Raw genomic sequence first — 19,093 nt, 5'->3', positions numbered from 1 at the left:
GTTCAGGTGTGTTTGATTAGGGTTGGAGCTAAACTCTGCAGGACACTGGCCCTCCAGGACCGAGTCTGGTGACTCCTGGTCTAACACTTCCATGAAGCAACAGTAGGCTACATATTTTTAGACATTTTTGCTATACATTCTCCAGTGTAGCACATCTACAAAATATATTTACATAACAATGAGTCACTTTTCTGCTTCCTCTTTGGGTCGTGGTTTTGAGCAGCACTTAGATCCAGCAAACAGCGACCTAAAGACGTTCCTCTTCTTCTTTCCTGTCCTGCCCTTTCCAGGCGATTGTTCGGAGAGGCATATAGACTTCCGGAGCGTGCCGATACGCCGCTCATGTTCACGGATCTTACACTGCAGGTGGTTCTGGATGGCAAATCCCAGGGACTCCATATCCAGCGACGCTCCATAGACTTCCCACGTCATTCCCTGCTCATCCCAGACGATCTCCTGAGGTGCACCGCTCTCCTCCTTTTCTCCTTCCACCCCTGCTGTTCCCCCAGAGTTGAGTGGCTTCAAGGAGTCCCCAGAGGTCTTCTCCGCCACCTCGGGCAACAATTGACCAGTTGAGTCAAATTCACTGACAGTTACTTGGGGGGGGACCGAACCGAGAGGTTGCGGAAACTGGCTACGAAGCTCAATCTCTATTTGACAGATGTGTTGAAGTGGTTTCTGGCTATTGGGAGACTTGTAAGGGGGTGGACCTAGAAATCTAGGCTTGGCTCCTGTTGGTTTGGGGTCCAGTAAGGCTACAGTCGGCAACCAATCAGAGTCCGAGTTGCTGTCAGGGTTGAGCTCATTGTGCAGGCCAGCTTTAGAGTTGAGGTCAATCTCATGGTTCAACTGACAAGATTGAACGTTGTGGACTGGGCTCGTGACTGTGGATCTGCTGTAGACCTCCACAACCGCCTGGACCTCGACATCAACGTACACCAGTTTCAGATCCGCCTGCAGTGCTGCATCCTTCATTTCGGTCACTGGGAAACCTTCGACTGTCATTGTCACTGCATCCTTCAAGTTCTTGGGTGTCGGAATCTTATTCTTTTCATTCATTACAGTATCCTTCTTGACCTCAGTCGCCATTTTGACATTCTTAACCTCAGCTTCCCCCTTTCTCTCTCCTGTGTTCCTCTTCTCCTCGCTCTCTGCTTCCTCCCTTCCCTTCTTTTCCCAGAGCCTCTGACTCTTTCCTGCATGTCTCTCTTGGGTCATGACATATGCGTCAGTCTTGTCTTCTGGCTCTTTCAGCTTTTCGGCACTATACAATGACAGAGAGGACATTTCTTTGCAACCTTTCAAGTTTGAGATGACGTCACTTCCTCCAAAACTGTGTCCCAGAAGGACAGCGTCTTTTATTTCGTCTCTTAGCATCTCTGCTTCTCTCTCGTTCCCGCTCTTTATCTCTTGCTCCTTTCGTCCCTGAGGGCTCTCCCCCATTGCTGCTTTCGTCCCCAGTTGCAGGTTGCTCTCCACCAATATGTCAATCATTTTATCTTTTGGAGAATTCGTCGACAGCAGTCCCTCTTTGCTTGTGACTCTTCTATTCCGCTCGGTTTTGTCCACTTTGAGAGACGCAGGATAGGGCGGTTTAAGTTTGGGGCTGGACGTAGCTCTAGGAATGTGCGAGAGAGTCCGGTTGATACTCTTGGGAGAGTCGGTTGAGGAAATCTGGGAAGCAGACGATGTTTTTTGAAGCGTCTTTTGTGGGGAGTCTGTGGAGCCCATGATATGAGATGCTGAGGCAGTTTTTTGCATGTTATTGGGAAATGCTTTTGCACTCGCTTGTAGCTTCTTCTCATGGCTCACATCTGGGGATCTTGGTTTTGTCCCACTGGGTCCAGTTTGGCTGGATAAACTTAAGACCTCCACTCCAAGTGCAGTTGTTTTGGTTGTTTTTTTAGATGCCGTTTTAGTCGTAGCAGTTGAACTGGCTTTTCCCGCAGTGACCTGCTTGGTTGTCGCTGAGTGCATGGTGGGTATTTTTGATGCAGCTGTGGATGCAGGGAGCAGTTCTGCGGCTGGAATAGCAGCGGTGGCTAATGCATTGTGTTTTAGTGTTTTCACATGGCCGGCGGATTCCCTGGAGGTGGATCTCTCCTCCTGCTCTTTAGCTTGTACTTCAATCCCATGATTCTCTCCAAGTCTTGTCCTGGTTCCAGGAGAGTGGTTTCCCTTTCTGTGCTGGGACTCAGATTCCCAGCATGCCTTGGCTTCATTATTTCCAGGGGAATGAAGGAAAGCAGGTCGGGATTCCATGAAACCAATAATAGTTGAAGGATCTAATAGTCACAATCTGATTTAGTGATGTCCTAGTTGTGGATGTGACACATCTGTGTTGAAACAACAACAACACATTTTTAAAAATATTTTGATAAAATAATAAACCTTATTAAAAAAAAATAAATTATATTTTAAGGACACATTTTTTTCTGGCTTTAATGCTATTTTCACAAGTGTTTAATTTTCATTGTCATGTGTTCATTGATCAAACATTTTAATTGACATTGGAAAGACAGGATTATGGAAACTATGTATTTTATGTCAGATCAGTTAGGTACTGTAAATGCACTCCTAGAGTAACAACTGTAGGCTACATTTATCATGCATATTGAACTGATCTGTACATTTACCATACTGAAAAGATAATCCTGTTGCACTGTGGTGACCAACCCTTACGAAAAAATAATCATGGTTTTATCTCAATTAAACTAAAAAAACATGGTTACTATAGCTAAATCATGGTAACCACAAATTATCCATGGTTTTGCTACACTAACCATAGTTTAACCATGGTATTTGTAGTAAAACTGGTTATACAAATGTTAATCAATACGCCAAAAAAGTTACTACGCTTTTACTATAATAATACCATGGTTAATTTTCGCAAGAGAACAATTACAACACTTAAAGCCCTAATGGAAGAAAGTTTTGAATGATGGCTGTTTTACGTGCAAACAGTTTTTAAAAATGTGCCACTTGTGAAAATAGAACCAAAGAAACTACATAAATTAATAATAAACTTAAATGCTCAAATTCCCTGCTGGAAAAAAAATAAAGAAAAGAGAAAAAACTAATTTAGGCCAGTTTAAGAAGTAGCCTATCCAAAACCATGAAAAACAGACCTGTCTAACTAGGTTAGGCTGCGGCTGTTGAAAAAAAAAAAAAAAAATCTCTTATTCTTCTCTATATTTTAGTTCAGTATTTCGGTTTTAATTCTCCGTTTACATTAATATAATGTAACATTTAATTCGGTTCAGAGATTCTAATTTACATGCGACGCCCTTAACTACACACAACACCACAACACAAGTAAACACTATCCGTTATTAACGAACTACACAAACGAGTTCTTAATAAATTTAACGCACAATCATACTCACTATTTAATGCCTCCCATACCGAACCCAGACATGGCCAAGACGCTGTGCTGCTCTGAATGAGCTTCAGTTCGCGGATGCTGTAGCTGTGAAGTGTGCTCCCTCTCACGCTTGAATACATGACGAGACGACGCTCAGTTCTGCAGAGGATGACGCACGCACGCACGGACGGAATACAGCTCACGTATCGATTTAGTTTGACGTGCATCTCATTTTTCCAAAACATCAACTGGCATTTTAGAGATGTGGGCGTTACACTGCCACGTTTCTTTGCTTTCTCACCTGGGAAATCGCCAGAAAGCAATTGCATCTCTATTGCATCTCATCAATGTATCTGCATTTTATTACATAGCGCTATAGACTGGATTTAATTTTGTAAACGGAAGTTTAAAATCATTTATTTATTTAATAAATAACGTTACATATCTAATTTCAATAGACTAGAATGTGTTTTAAAATCCTTATAAAACACAAACATGTTCCAATCACATTCACATTTACAACTTAAGATCAATATGGAGCACAAAACCAGTCTTAAGGGGCATTTTTTCGAGATTGAGATTTATACATCATCTGAAAGCGGAATAAATACGCTTTCCATTGATGTATGGTTTGTTAGGATCAGACAATATTTGGCTGAGATACAGCTATTTGAAAATCTGGAATCTGAGGGAGCAAACAAATCTAAACACTGAGAAAATCATCTTTAAAGTTGTTCAAATGAAGTTCTTAGCAATGCATATTACTAATCAAAAATTAAGTTTTGATATATTTACGGTAGGAAATTTACTAAATATCTTCATGGAACATGATCTTTACTTAATATCCTAATGATTTTTGGCATAAAAGAAAAATCGATCATTTTGACCCATACAATGTATTTTTGGCTATTGCTACAGATATACCCCAGCGACTTAACACTGCTTTTGTGCTCCAGGGTCACATATCTGCTATGTACATTTCTCCTAGCTGTTTAAAGGACTAAATGCAGAGCAAATAGAAACTCCTGCATATCTCAATATCTCAATGCCAAAGTCTGCATCAAAAGTCAGAGATCTCAGTATTAGCTCAAATGTTTCTCATCAAAGTCAATGATTTGAGCTGCTTTCCATTCATTTTATAACTTTATACTCTTACTGTATGACTTCAGTGACTTACTGTATGAACTACTGACTCATTTTTGTTTCTATTTTTAGGAAATGTCTGAGAAAAAGAGTTGCAATTTTATAAAGCAATATGTGTATTGTGTGAGACTTCACTTTTGTCCAAATGAAGTTCTTAGCAATGCATATTACTAATCAAAAAATAAGTTTTAATATATTTACGGTAGGAAATTTACAAAATATCTTCATGGAACATGATCTTTACTTAATATCCTAATGATTTTTAGCATAAAAGAAAAATGTATAATTTTGACCCATACAATGTATTGTTGGGTAGTGCTACAAATACACCCCAGCGACTTAAGACTGCTTTTGTGCTCCAGGGTCACATACTTGACATAAAAATTATTATTTTTAATTTGTATTTTTTTGAACTGCCCTCAAAAGTCTGGCTTGAAGCAAACGTTGAATTTAGTACTTAAATACCACCTTACGAATCCATACACGTTGGCATTTAGCCAGTCTGTTTGGATCTCATTAAATCGACTTTATCTGTCATATTAAAGTTGTTGATGGTACAATGGCAGGGCTTTGGTCGCCTAGTAACCGGTAATGACTGTCACCCGCACCTGAGCTGATGGTTAGTAAAGTGAGACGGATTACTCTCAAAACACTGGAGCCCACAGCATATCACAGATCACAGCAGTTTCTATATTTCTCAAGAAGAATAATGAACAAATATATATATATATATATATATATGTGTGTGTGTGTATTATATAATATTTTATATAATACTTACAAATCCAAATAATGAAATACATTAAAATGATATAGTCAAATAATACATGTAATTTTATAAAATTAAATTTTATAACAAAATATACATTGCATGACACTTTTAGACACACACATGTATAAGTCTCATCCAATCCATATTATATAATAAAATTAAAAAACATACAATTGTATAATTTTATAAATTAAATTTTACAATATATAAATGCGCATTGCATACACACACTTCATAATTGTTTTTACATTTTATAATTGTCATACACAATTATATAATAAAAATGCATATATATATATATATATATGTGTGTGTGTGTATTATATAATATTTTATATAATACTTACAAATCCAAATAATGAAATACATTAAAATGATATAGTCAAATAATACATGTAATTTTATAAAATTAAATTTTATAACAAAATATACATTGCATGACACTTTTAGACACACACATGTATAAGTCTCATCCAATCCATATTATATAATAAAATTAAAAAACATACAATTGTATAATTTTATAAATTAAATTTTACAATATATAAATGCGCATTGCATACACACACTTCATAATTGTTTTTACATTTTATAATTGTCATACACAATTATATAATAAAAATGCACCGTATATAATAAAATGAAAAAAATTATAATTTTATAAAATTCTAAATACATGTTAATATAATTTTAAATGTGTGTATATGACAAAAGTGAGGTCTCACACAATACATATATTGCTTTATAAAATTTCATAAACTCTTTTTCTCAGATATGCATCCTAAAAATAGAAACAAAAATGAGTCAATAGTTCATACAGTAAGTCACTGAAGTCATACAGTAAGAGTATAAAGTTATAAAATGAATGGAAAGCAGCTCAAATCATTGACTTTGATGAGAAACATTTGAGCTAATACTGAGATCTCTGACTTTTGATGCAGACTTTGGCATTGAGATATTGAGATATGCAGGAGTTTCTGTGACCCTGGAGCACAAAAGCAGTCTTAAGTCGCTGGGGTATATTTACAAAATATATTTGTAGCAATAGCCAACAATAAATTGCATGGGTCAAAATTATTGATTTTTCTTTTATGACAAAAATCATTAGGATATTAAGTAAAGATCATGGTCCATAAAGATATTTTGAAAATTTCCTACCATAAATATATCTAAACTTAATTTTTGATTAGTAATATGCATTGCTAAGAACTTCATTTGAACAACTTTAAAGATGATTTTCTCAATATTTAGATTTTTTTGCACCCTCAGATTCCAGATTTTCAAATAGTTGTATTTCGACCAAATATTGTCCTATCCTAACAATTTTAACAAATTGAACCTTATGACTTTTGTGGTCCAGGGTCACATATCTATCAGTCTGTCTCCTCACAGAAACAGCTGCGTGTGTGCGCTCAGCTGTCCGCTCCATCTGTCTGCTGTCGGTTCGAGTGCTGAGCGTCAGTGCTCTTTAACTCCGTGAGTCTGGCCGTGTGTTCATACTCCGTCTCTCTCTCCCTCCGTCCGTCCGTCCGTCTGTCTGTCTGTCTGTCTCTCTCATGGCCTCCGAGCGCTCGTCCGCTGAGAGTCGCTCCTCGCACCTGAGCTCTGACCCCAGCATCATCGGCACCGACGCCGCGGCCAACAGTATGTGGGAGGAGAGCTTCGACACAGAGAAGTAAGACTGCTTTCATTTCACACACAACAACTCTGAACAGCCATTGGACATTTACAACATTCACACTTACAAACCTTCCTGCAGAGTTTAGATCCAACACTCCTGTCTGTAATTAACAATTAAACCCTTAACTAGTTGATTCAGATGCTTTTAATTAGACTCTGGAGGAAAGAGGCTCTCCAGAACCAGGAATAAAGAACTAGATGACAAAATAATACTATAAAATGTGACCCTGGAGCACAAAACCAGTCATAAGGGTCCATTTTTAGAAATTGAGATTTATACATCATCTGAAGTCTGAATAAATAAGCTTTCATTGATGTATGGTTTGTTAGGATAGGACAATATTTGGCTGAGATACAGCTATTTGAAAATCTGGAATCTGAGGGTGCAAAAAAATCTAAATATTGAGAAAATCATCTTTAAAGTTGTCCAAATGAAGTTCTTAGCAATGCATATTACTAATCAAAAATTAAGTTTTAATATATTTACGGTAGGAAATTTACAAAATATCTTCATGGAACATGATCTTTACTTAATATCCCAATGATTTTTGGCATAAAAGAAAACTCAATAATTTTGACCCATACAATGTATTTTTGGCTATTGCTACAAATATACCCCAGCGACTTAAGACTGCTTTTGTGCTGCAGGGACACATATTTGTTTTGAAAAGAAAGTAAGTGCAAAATTGCTTTTTAAATGTAAAACATTTTCAAAAAGAGATTTGATTATATTTGTTAATATTATTTTATTGGCCTGAACTGACAATGAACTGCTGTATTGTTAATAACTAACGTTAACAAAGATTAATAAATACTGTAACAAACGAACTGGGCATTGTTAGTTAATTTTAGGTAATGCATTAACTTTTATGGGGCCTTTTTGTAAAGTGTTACTGATATTTGTTAGGAAATTATAAAAAAAAATATATATAGCGATTAAAAATCTAATTAAAAGACGTATTTTAGACGTAAAATTAAATTTAAAGGTAAAGTAAAATTTAAATCTTAAATGTCACTTACATAGTTTATTGATGATTTTAGCAGTAATTGCTGAAGTCATACAAGAGATCTGTTTCAAATCTCAAGTTGTTTTTATTTTGAGAATAAAGAGCCTAGAAATCTCAGTTTTATAGCTCTATACTCTAACTACTACTGACTCATGTGTGTTTGATTATTTCTCCTAATGCATTATTTCCCTCTCAGAGAAACATCTGAGACAAAGCTGATTCTTCAGTGAAACAACTGAGCTGGAAAACCCCATGAGCATTAAATAATTGATCTGGCTTTAAGTACATGCAGTCTTACTTGTCTTCTGACTCTATAACTAAAGATAAATAACCAGCTTAGACCTGAGGTTTTGCTTGTGCTTCAATGCTTGAAAACCCCTAAATGAACTCAAAAACTCATTTAAAATCAAACAAAGGCAGCAAACGCAACCCGAATAATTTCTTGTTGATTAAAGCTTCAGATTGGAGAAACAGTTGCTTGATACATTTATTAGCGTTATAAGCTCAAATGCCTAAACAAGTAACAGAAAAAAATGATTTGAGGAATCATTCATAACTCTGAAGTTATGAAACACTCTGAAGTTTGATACGTTATACTTCAATAATAGTGATGCTAGACTTACACTACTGTTCAAAATGTTACCGATTTGAAAATAAGTCTTTTTTTGTTCATCAATGCTGCATTTATTTGGTCAAAATTAAAGTAAAAATTATGAAATATTATTACAATTTCAAACAGCTGTTTTCTGTGTGAATATCTGTTAAACTGTAATGTATTTCTGTGATGCGCAGCTGAATTTTCAGCATCATTACTCCAGTCTTCAGTGTCACATGATCTTCAGAAATCATTCTAATATGCTGATCTGCTGCTCAAGATTGTTATCAATGTTGAAAACAGTTGTGCTGCCCAATATTTTTGTGGAAACTGTGATATATTTTAGTTTTTAGGATTCACAGATGAATAGAAAGTTCAAAAGAACAGCATTTATTTGAAATAGAAATCATTTGTAACATTAGAAATGTCTTTAATGTCACTTTTGATCAATTTAATGCGCCTTTGCTGAATAAATTTTTTTATTTTTTTTTTTTAACTCTATTGAACAGTAGTTTAACAAATTCCTAATTAAATATGGTAAACAGTATATACAATTATGTAAAAATGTAGTTTTGAAGTTATTGGAGTACAAGAAAACACTATTTCAGCATTTCTACATCAACATTTCACTTTGAATTCAGTGTGTAACATTTCTTTGTAATTATTTGCCAAATGTGCACACATTTTCCAAGTGAAAGTGGCACGCACTAAAAGATTTGAGTTATGATGCATTGAGACTCAGAATCTGAAGGCTGCTTTGAAAGCTGAATGTGATCTCAGACTGGAACTTCACTCTCTGTGTCTCTGTGTTTCAGTGACGGCGTGAGCACTAAGAGAGATTACTCTCCCGTGTCCTGGAGCGAATACTTTGAAATGATGGACGACGTGGTCATCGGGTCAGGAGAGACTAAGGATATATCCTTCACACGCACACACTCACACACACTCACTCTCACTCTCACACACACCTGAGATCACAGGTGCGCACTCGGAGAGCTTTATGTGTGTATAATTACAGGCGTGTGTGTGACTGTTTCTCCTTGACTGCGGTGTGTGTGTGCACGTGTTTCGTGTGTATAAGAGCGGTCAGGACGGTCCACTGCTGGTTCTGCTTCACGGAGGAGGACACTCGGCCCTGTCCTGGGCTGTGTTTACGGTACGAACACGCACTTATCACATAAACCGTATCTTGGTTTAGAACAGAGCCAGTGTCAGAATTGTCAACTTTCTGCTGTTATTCATACTATATAAACATAATTATAAATGTAAACAACAACCTATACCTAAAGAAGCTATAACTGTAAGTGTATGACGTCACACAGAAACATTCACTTTTAAGCAAATAATATGCATCAGTGACTCTGAATAAAACGCAGCATTATTACATACACCAAACGAAGCAGTGTAGCCTACTATTATATATATATATATATATATATATATATATATATAAAATATTTTGAATTAGTTTTTGATTCTATTTTTTTTTCTGTTTTTCTCTACATTTTATGTAACATTTTAGTAAATTTGTTGTTTTTGTCATTTTTATTAGTTATTTTGTTTTTAATATTTTGAATTCATTCTATTTTGTATTTCTTTTTAAATTTAGTTAAGGTTTTAGTAATTTTGTTGTGTTTTTGATATTTTTATTAGTTTTTTTACAAAATATTTTGAATTATTTTTATTTTTGCATTTTACGTTTTCATTTTAATTTTAGTTAATATTTTGGTAACTTGGTTGTGTTTTTATCATTTTTTGTTAGTTTATTTTAATATTTTGACTTGCTTTATTTTGCATTTGCCAATTTCATTTTAAATTGTAACCTATTAGTAATTTTGTTGTTTATTTTCAACATTTCTATTGTTTTTTTTAATATATTTTTATTAGTTATATATTTGTATTAGTTACTCCCCCCTATTTTTTGTCTACAGTTTTTATTAATTCTTATTTCAGTTTTAGTTATATTAGTATACCAAGAAATGTTGCTTTGGAAACCAGCTCAAATAAAATGTATGTTTTTTGTTGTTCTTTTTGGGTTTTTTTACACTTACCATTAATTTTAAGACCAAACTAAAATGTTTGGTAATATTTACTTGAAGCCTTTATCTACAATGCATTATAAAAGTATTCTTAGCGTGTATTGTAACGCATTATATATTTTTTAGAAGTAATTGTATATTGCATTAAAATATTTGCAAAATCTTGGTTACATCTGAAATGTAGCTTTTTTCCTCCATGAGATAAAAGTTATTACTTTTTTTAATCTTAAAATATATCAAAATGAATCCAAAGTCAGAATTGTGAGAAATAAACTTGCAATCCTGAGAAAAATGATCAGAATTGTGAGTGTAAAAAAAAAAAATCACAATTACATTTTCTAAACCATGCCAATAGAAACTGATTGTTTTCATACATTATATTTTCTCAAGGTGTAACTAATTATAGTGTTATAATGCATTATAACTGTGGTTAGAATTATTAATGAGATCATACCGACCATAATGAGATTAATGCATTAAAAACACTTTAATGCATTATATATAAAGGCTTCAATTTCAATTCGATTCAAATATTAGATTTATGTCTGATGATGAGTTATGAGTTTCTCCTGAACAGGCAGCGATGGCCAGTCGGGTCACTTGTCGGGTTTTGGCCATGGATCTCAGGGGTCATGGTGAGCTCAAACGTCTAGCTTTAGTTCAGTGTTTAACCTGTAAGTTACCCGTGTGCACTGATCTGACTAGTACAATCACAAACAGGCGTAACTCAAGTCCGGCACGCCGATGACCTTTCCACGCTAACCATGTCCAGGTAAAACACACACACACACACACACACAGAGATGTCATTAACAGGCTGTAGTATTCAGAGCTGACCAATCACCTCCTGTGCTCACAGAGACGTAGCCAATGTGGTGCGAGCGACGTATGGCGAGATCCCGCCCCCTATCATCCTGGTGGGTCACAATGTGGGTGGAGCCATCGCGGTGCACGCGGCGGGTGGTGCGCTGCTGCCCTCTGTGGTCGGGCTGGTGGCCATCGACGTGGTGGAGGGTGAGAAACACTGCATCATCTGTCATAAACCAGCATCACAGTCACATTTTTTTAAACATTTTAAAATGCTTATTACAAAGGCATATAATATCGCTTCTACTACCAATTCTACTAATAGTAACAACAGTAATAATACAAAATGTATACATTTATATAAAAAGAATAATATTACATTTAAATATTAAACAATATATAAACTAAAATAATATGAATAATGAATCTTGGTTTTTAATATTTATTTTTTTATTTTAAGAAAACATTAATTCAAGCATTAGCATTACTAAGCACTACTATTTCTACTACTACTGTTACAATATCTCAGTTTCTGCCAAATACTTAATATATATGTATTTTACTTAAATAAAATACATATATATTACTTCTACTACTAATAATAATTAAGAAATTCCATAAAAAGAGAAAAATGTAAATATAAAATATTACATTTAAAAATAAAAAATATATATGTGACCCTGGAGCACAAAAGCAGTGTTAAGTCGCTGGGGGATATTTGTAGCAATAGCCAAAAATACATTGTATGGGTCAAAATTATAGATTTTTCTTTTATGCCGTAAATCATTAGGACATTAAGATCATGTTCCATGAAGATATTTTGTAAATTTCTTACCGTAAATATATCAAAACTTAATTTTTGATTAGTAATATGCATTGCTAAGAACTTCATTTGAACAACTTTAAAGATGATTTTCTCAGTATTTTGATTTTTTTGCACCCTCAGATTCCAGATTTTCAAATAGGTGTATCTCGGCCAAATATTGTCCTATCCTAACAAACCTTACATCAATGGAAAGCTTATTTATTCAGCTTTCTGAATGAATACATAGATGATGTATACATCTCAATTTCAAAAAAATCAACCCTTATGACTGGTTCTGTGCTCCAGGGTCACATATATAAATTAAAAATAATGAAGGAATTGTGATGTTTTAATGTCTTTTTTTTACTTTAAGAAAACATTTGTACAAACGTTCTAGTTTCTGCCGAAATATAAAGTGGCTTTCCTTCAGCCCAGCGTCTTCTGTAGGTCTACAGCATGATTTAGCTGTGAATGTGTGGAAATGCTGATGATTGTGTGCTTCGTCTTACGCAGGCAGTGCGATGGAAGTCTTGCACAGCATGCAGAACTTCCTGAGAGGACGACCCAAATCCTTCAAATCCATCGATCACGCCATTGAATGGAGGTCAGCGTCCAGATTATTATTAGAGAGAGTCTGATCTGATCCGAAATGAAAATAACACACAACACACAGACCACTGCAACAATTCAGTCTATAGAAACGGTTTACAGTGAAATTTAGTGCAGGTCCTCTTCAGTCCTGCTTTTATCCAGCAGGAAAGAAAAAAAAGGTATTTTATCACAAAATACATTCACTTTCTTTTAAAAGTAGTAAGTAAACTAAAACTAAAAGTAAGACTAGCTCTTGTTTCAACTTCTGTTGTTGATCTGGAACAACATTCCTGCTGGGTAAACAGCTAAATCATAAACCTACTAACTAACCCATCTCCTAAAACAGAGAGAAATGACTTGTTGAAGCCCCAACAAGAACATGACAAAATCACATCTCCGCCAAGCCTCTAAATTATGACTTTTATCTCATAATTTAATTTTTTTTATCTCATAATTATGAGGATATCAGTTTTCACTTTTATCTCATAATTTCAACTTCATGTGTTATAATCTCAACCTTTTATCTTGCAATTATGACTTTTTATCTCAATTACAAGTTAGTATGCCAATTTCAGCTTTTCAAACTTTTAGATTTCAATTTTTCATAATTACAGCGTTTTATCATAACTATAACTTACTATGTAAATTTCGACTTTATCTCATAATATTACTATGTCATAGTTTTCATAAATATTTTCCATATATATATATTTTTTTTTAATCAATTTTAACTTTCAGAGCAAAGAAAGAAAATAAATATAAATGAGGTTCATTATGATTTTTTTTTTTTAATGTCTTTGAATGAAGTCTCTTCTGCTCACCAGGGCTGCATTTACTTGATTAGAAATACAGTAAAAACAGTAAAACTGTGAAATATTATTACAATTTAAATGAGCTGTCTTCTGTGTGGATATCTGTTAAACTGTAATTTATTTCTGTGATGCGCAGCTGTATTTTCAGCATCATTACTCCAGTCTTCAGCATCACATGATCGTCAGAAATCATTCTAATATGCTGATTTGCTGCTCAAGAAACATTTCTGATTATTATCAATGTTGAAAACAGTTGTGCTGCACAATATTTTTGTGGAAACTGTGACACATTTGATTTTGATGACAGCATTTATTTGAAAAAGAAATCTTTTGAAACATTATAAATGTCTTTAATATCACTTTTGATCAATTCAATGCATCCTTATGAATGAAAGTATTAATTTCCAGCATGCGTTTCTTTTCTGGTTGCAGTGTAAAGAGTGGGCAGATCAGAAACCTTGAATCTGCTAAAGTGTCAATGGTGGGACAAGTGAGACGGTAGGGTCTGAGCACACATGCGCTCCTCGTCCTCACACTGCTTTGCTCACTGAACGAGCGTGTGTCTCTCAGGTGTGAGGTGGAGGAAGGCGATTCGGCCGAGCCGGTGAGTCCGGTGACTGAGAGCGTGGCCGAGGGGCACGAGGAGTTTTACGATCTCAACTACGTGACGGAGAAAGCAGAGAGCAGCGCATCAGCAGAGGTGAGCTCCTCTAACACTGGCCGTCTGGATATGTGCCATTATAATACTGTGCTATTCTTTGAAGTAGCAAGTAAATACTATGGTATATGAATGTTAAAGTACCATGCTACCTGTACAGTATATACATAATAATTAGTTGCCTTATATATACACTACCACACATTATTGAAGGCAGATGTATGGAAGCCCATTTGTGCCAGATTAGAAAAAACATCATGCCAGTTGACATACAGTGGCATAATCCTCATTCTCATAACATAATCAGAACTTTTTGTCTCATATTTATGCCTTAGTATGTCATAATTTAGCCATTTTTATTTTCAATTAAACTCATAATTTAGATTTTCTTTTGTCATTTTAGTTTTTTAACCCATCAGTATTTCATCTCAGTTTCGACTATCTCGTCATAATTATGACTTTCTCAACTACGACTCTTTACACTCGATTTAATTTTGTCAATTTCAATTTTTAAATCTAAATTTTGACTATCGCATAATTACAACGGTCATAATTTTGACTCTCAATTATGACTGTTTAAACTTTTTTGTTAACTTCAATTTTTAATCTCATAATCTTGATTTATCTCAATTTCAACTTCATGTCATCATTTAAAATTTTTAATCTCAAAATTGACCGTTTAAACTCATAATTTTGTTTTTTTTAAACCTCATAATTTAGATTTTTTTTGTCCATTTCAGTATCTCATAATTACAATTTAGTGTGACATAATTTTGACTTTCTTAATTATGACTGTCATAATTGTTACTTTCTCAGTTATGACGGTTTAAACTTTTTTTTAACTTCAATTTTTAATCTCATAATTGTGATTTATCTCAATTTCAACTTCATGTCATAATTTCAACTTTTTATCTCAAAATTATGACTGTTTACTCATAATTTAGTTTTTTTAAACCTCATAATTTAGATTTTTTTAGTCCATTTCACTATCTCATAATTACAATTTAGTATGCCATAATTTTTCTTTATGACTGAAAAATTAATTCTTAATTATGACTGTTTACACTCATTTTACACTAATTTTTTAATTAATAATTTTGATTTCTCTCAATTTCAGCTTCATCATAATTTTAGACTTTTTTTAATCTCATAATTATGACTGTTTACACTTATAATTTAGATTTATTTTGTCAATTTTGTTTTTAATCTCATAATTTTTAGACTTGCATCCTTATAATTTTTGTCCTCCCAATTTTGACTCATAATTAAATAATTTTGACTTTAATGACTTATAATTTTGAGATAAAAAGTCAAGTATGACATACTATGTCAATTTTCGTCAATGACAATTTATAATTTAGACTTTTTAATGTCATAATTACTACTTGGTAAATCAGTTTCAACTTCTCATTATTATGAATTGGTATGCAGTTTTTAATTTTATATCATAATTATGACCTTTTTATCTCATAAATTTGATTCCCAATTTTGACTGATCTCATAATTACGATCTACTAAAGCAAGAATTGTTTCTTATGTGGCGGAACTGGCTTCCATAACAACTGAAATCCTGCTATTGGTCACATACACCCATATTTAACATTTATTAACCTTTGACCCCTCCGTGTGCAACTGAACAAACGGTGCATGACAAACAACCAAGCGTAATCGATGTGCATGTGTTCTTCAGCCGTGCAGTGTGTACAGCTGGAGAATCGACCTGTCTAAAGCAGAGAAATACTGGGACGGCTGGTTCAGAGGGATATCGAACCTCTTTCTGTCCTGCAACGTCCCAAAACTCCTACTGCTGGCAGGCAAGAGACACAGACCAATCAAAGCACTCCTCTGAAACACATGAAACAGACATAACAGTAATCCTCCTTTTAAGGAACAGTCTAAACAATGCAACATATAATCAAACAAATGATGCTGATCTGAATGGCTAAAGTGAATCATTTATGCAACAAAATTGCTCAGTTCTGTCAGTTTAATGTGAAACGTGTCCTGTGTTCAGGCATTGATCGACTGGACAGTTTTTTTTACTTCAAATTTTAATCTCATAATTGTGATTTATCTCAATTTCAACTTCATGTCATAATTTCAACTTTTTATCTCAAAATTATGACTGTTTACTCATAATTTAGTTTTTTTAAACCTCATAATTTAGATTTTTTTAGTCCATTTCACTATCTCATAATTACAATTTAGTATGCCATAATTTTTCTTTATGACTGAAAAATTAATTCTTAATTATGACTGTTTACACTCATTTTACACTAATTTTTTAATTAATAATTTTGATTTCTCTCAATTTCAGCTTCATCATAATTTTAGACTTTTTTTAATCTCATAATTATGACTGTTTACACTTATAATTTAGATTTATTTTGTCAATTTTGTTTTTAATCTCATAATTTTTAGACTTGCATCCTTATAATTTTTGTCCTCCCAATTTTGACTCATAATTAAATAATTTTGACTTTAATGACTTATAATTTTGAGATAAAAAGTCAAGTATGACATACTATGTCAATTTTCGTCAATGACAATTTATAATTTAGACTTTTTAATGTCATAATTACTACTTGGTAAATCAGTTTCAACTTCTCATTATTATGAATTGGTATGCAGTTTTTAATTTTATATCATAATTATGACCTTTTTATCTCATAAATTTGATTCCCAATTTTGACTGATCTCATAATTACGATCTACTAAAGCAAGAATTGTTTCTTATGTGGCGGAACTGGCTTCCATAACAACTGAAATCCTGCTATTGGTCACATACACCCATATTTAACATTTATTAACCTTTGACCCCTCCGTGTGCAACTGAACAAACGGTGCATGACAAACAACCAAGCGTAATCGATGTGCATGTGTTCTTCAGCCGTGCAGTGTGTACAGCTGGAGAATCGACCTGTCTAAAGCAGAGAAATACTGGGACGGCTGGTTCAGAGGGATATCGAACCTCTTTCTGTCCTGCAACGTCCCAAAACTCCTACTGCTGGCAGGCAAGAGACACAGACCAATCAAAGCACTCCTCTGAAACACATGAAACAGACATAACAGTAATCCTCCTTTTAAGGAACAGTCTAAACAATGCAACATATAATCAAACAAATGATGCTGATCTGAATGGCTAAAGTGAATCATTTATGCAACAAAATTGCTCAGTTCTGTCAGTTTAATGTGAAACGTGTCCTGTGTTCAGGCATTGATCGACTGGACAGAGACCTGACCATTGGACAGATGCAGGGTGAGTCTGATCAATAACTGTATCCTATGACAGCAATCATGCATTGAGCTGCACAATAACAAACATTGAAATCTGCCCTAGCAATCTATATAAATGATTTCGAAGATGCCTAACAATCTCAAATGACTGTGATTGGTCGACCAGCGCTGAGAAAAGCAACACAGCGTTCTCACCTGAATAATGATAGTAATAGTAATGTGCTAGTATGCTAATATTCTCTATTTAATGTTTTTTTTATGGCTTCTGTAGGTAAATTCATGATGCAGGTGCTGCCCCCTTGTGGACACGCAGTGCATGAGGACATCCCAGATAAAGTAAGAGTATATTATATAATATCCACATTTCTATTCAAAAGCTTGTGATCACTGATTTTCTTCTAAGAAATTGATACTTTTATACAGATACATTAAATTGATCAAAAGTGACAGTAAAGACTTTTATAAAGATACTAAGATTTCTATTTGAAATAAATGCTGCTCTTCTGACCTTTCTATTCATCTGTGAATCCTGAAAAATAAAATATATCAGTTTCCACAAAAAATTGGGCAGCATAAACATTGATAATAATCAGAAATGTTTCTTGAGCAGCAAATCAGCATATTAGAATGATTTCTGAAGATCATGTGACACTGAAGACTGGAGAAAATTCAGATCTGATCACAGAAATAAATTACAAATTAAATTAAATATTCGCAAAGAAAAGAGTTATTTAAAAAAATAAATATTTACTGTTGTTTTTTTTAATAAATAAACAGTCTTGGAACACTCAGCATTCACTCAATCATCTGTATAAACATTAATTATGCACAGATGATTTTGTTATTCTTGTTGCACGTTTTAATGCAATATTTGATTTTTGTGCATTTTTGAGGTGGCAGATGCTTTGGCAAGTTTTATGATCAGACACAAATTTGCCGAAGCACGCAGCGAAACTAAAAGGTGAGTTAATAACAAATTAACAACTCTATCTAAAACGATTTTAAAAATTTTATTGGTCAACTTACCTATGAGGACTTACCTATATATATATATATATATATATATATAGTATAAAATGCATTAAAAGGTGTAATAATCAAATTCTGCTGAAGTTTGAGCATGTTAAACATCATAGAAACAGCATGTCATTCTCTCTCTCTTAGTTCTTCGTACCCGTTCATGCGGTGAAAACACGAGAGTGAGTGACATTGTTTTTCTCGTCTGTAAATGTTTGCTGTCATTTGTTTGTACGGCAACTATCTATCCTGTCTGCATTTGTGCATGCAAACTGAACAGAGTCGAATGTCTTTGTCCCTCAGATAAAGCAGAACAGGCCTGAAACCTCCACCAGATCAAAACATCCTTCACATCCAGCAAAAACATGCTATTTTTGCCATTAAATTTCAACTGTCACTCTCCTGAGTTTAGAATAAAGATTTGGATGTTCATTATTCAACCGTGTCGGAATTTTTAGTTTAATTGACAGGAAACATTCAAATATTGAAATGAGATGGAATCATGTGACATCATCAAAGGCAACAGATGTGAAACACTGTGTAAATGAGATGATGTTTAGCCCCAA

At 34.0% G+C, this 19,093-nt stretch overlaps 2 protein-coding genes and 1 pseudogene across 2 annotated transcripts; 1 reads left to right on the top strand and 2 right to left on the bottom strand.

Moving 5' to 3' along the window:
• The window catches only part of LOC107694409 (protein phosphatase 1K, mitochondrial-like), a 21,320-nt pseudogene extending 14,586 nt beyond the window's left edge, over nucleotides 1–6,734 (bottom strand).
• Nucleotides 56–3,482, bottom strand: LOC107694429 (uncharacterized). The gene is made up of 2 exons (XM_016494120.1): nucleotides 3,387–3,482; nucleotides 56–2,336 (listed from the first exon to the last, which is right to left on the bottom strand). The coding sequence occupies exon 2, from the start codon at nucleotides 2,260–2,262 to the stop codon at nucleotides 184–186; it is 2,079 nt and encodes a 692-aa protein (XP_016349606.1). The 5' UTR covers nucleotides 2,263–2,336; nucleotides 3,387–3,482; the 3' UTR covers nucleotides 56–183.
• LOC107694430 (protein phosphatase methylesterase 1-like) lies at nucleotides 6,677–19,093 on the top strand. Its single transcript, XM_016494121.1, has 15 exons — nucleotides 6,677–6,954; nucleotides 9,377–9,476; nucleotides 9,625–9,717; nucleotides 11,178–11,235; nucleotides 11,321–11,372; nucleotides 11,460–11,614; nucleotides 12,726–12,816; nucleotides 14,048–14,113; nucleotides 14,186–14,315; nucleotides 15,964–16,087; nucleotides 17,488–17,532; nucleotides 17,782–17,846; nucleotides 18,404–18,471; nucleotides 18,675–18,709; nucleotides 18,831–19,093. Exons 1-14 carry the CDS (start codon nucleotides 6,836–6,838, stop codon nucleotides 18,697–18,699), a joined length of 1,191 nt encoding a protein of 396 aa, XP_016349607.1. The 5' UTR covers nucleotides 6,677–6,835; the 3' UTR covers nucleotides 18,700–18,709; nucleotides 18,831–19,093.

Source organism: Sinocyclocheilus anshuiensis, unplaced genomic scaffold (assembly GCF_001515605.1).
Source record: "Sinocyclocheilus anshuiensis isolate Anshui unplaced genomic scaffold, SAMN03320099.WGS_v1.1 scaffold1826, whole genome shotgun sequence".
Classification (NCBI taxonomy): Eukaryota; Metazoa; Chordata; class Actinopteri; order Cypriniformes; family Cyprinidae; genus Sinocyclocheilus; species Sinocyclocheilus anshuiensis.
This window is presented reverse-complemented; position numbering and strand designations above follow the sequence as displayed.

What these genes read in the sequence shown, in the direction of transcription:
- LOC107694429 (XM_016494120.1), bottom strand. Translation starts at nt 2,262, where the DNA reads ATGGAATCCCGACCTGCTTTCCTTCATTCCCCTGGAAATAATGAAGCC.
- LOC107694430 (XM_016494121.1), top strand. Translation starts at nt 6,836, where the DNA reads ATGGCCTCCGAGCGCTCGTCCGCTGAGAGTCGCTCCTCGCACCTGAGC. An exon ending in GAGAGCTTCGACACAGAGAA is followed by an intron (nt 6,955 to 9,376) that starts GTAAGACTGCTT and finishes TCTGTGTTTCAG; the next exon opens with TGACGGCGTGAGCACTAAGA. An exon ending in GGCCATCGACGTGGTGGAGG is followed by an intron (nt 11,615 to 12,725) that starts GTGAGAAACACT and finishes CGTCTTACGCAG; the next exon opens with GCAGTGCGATGGAAGTCTTG.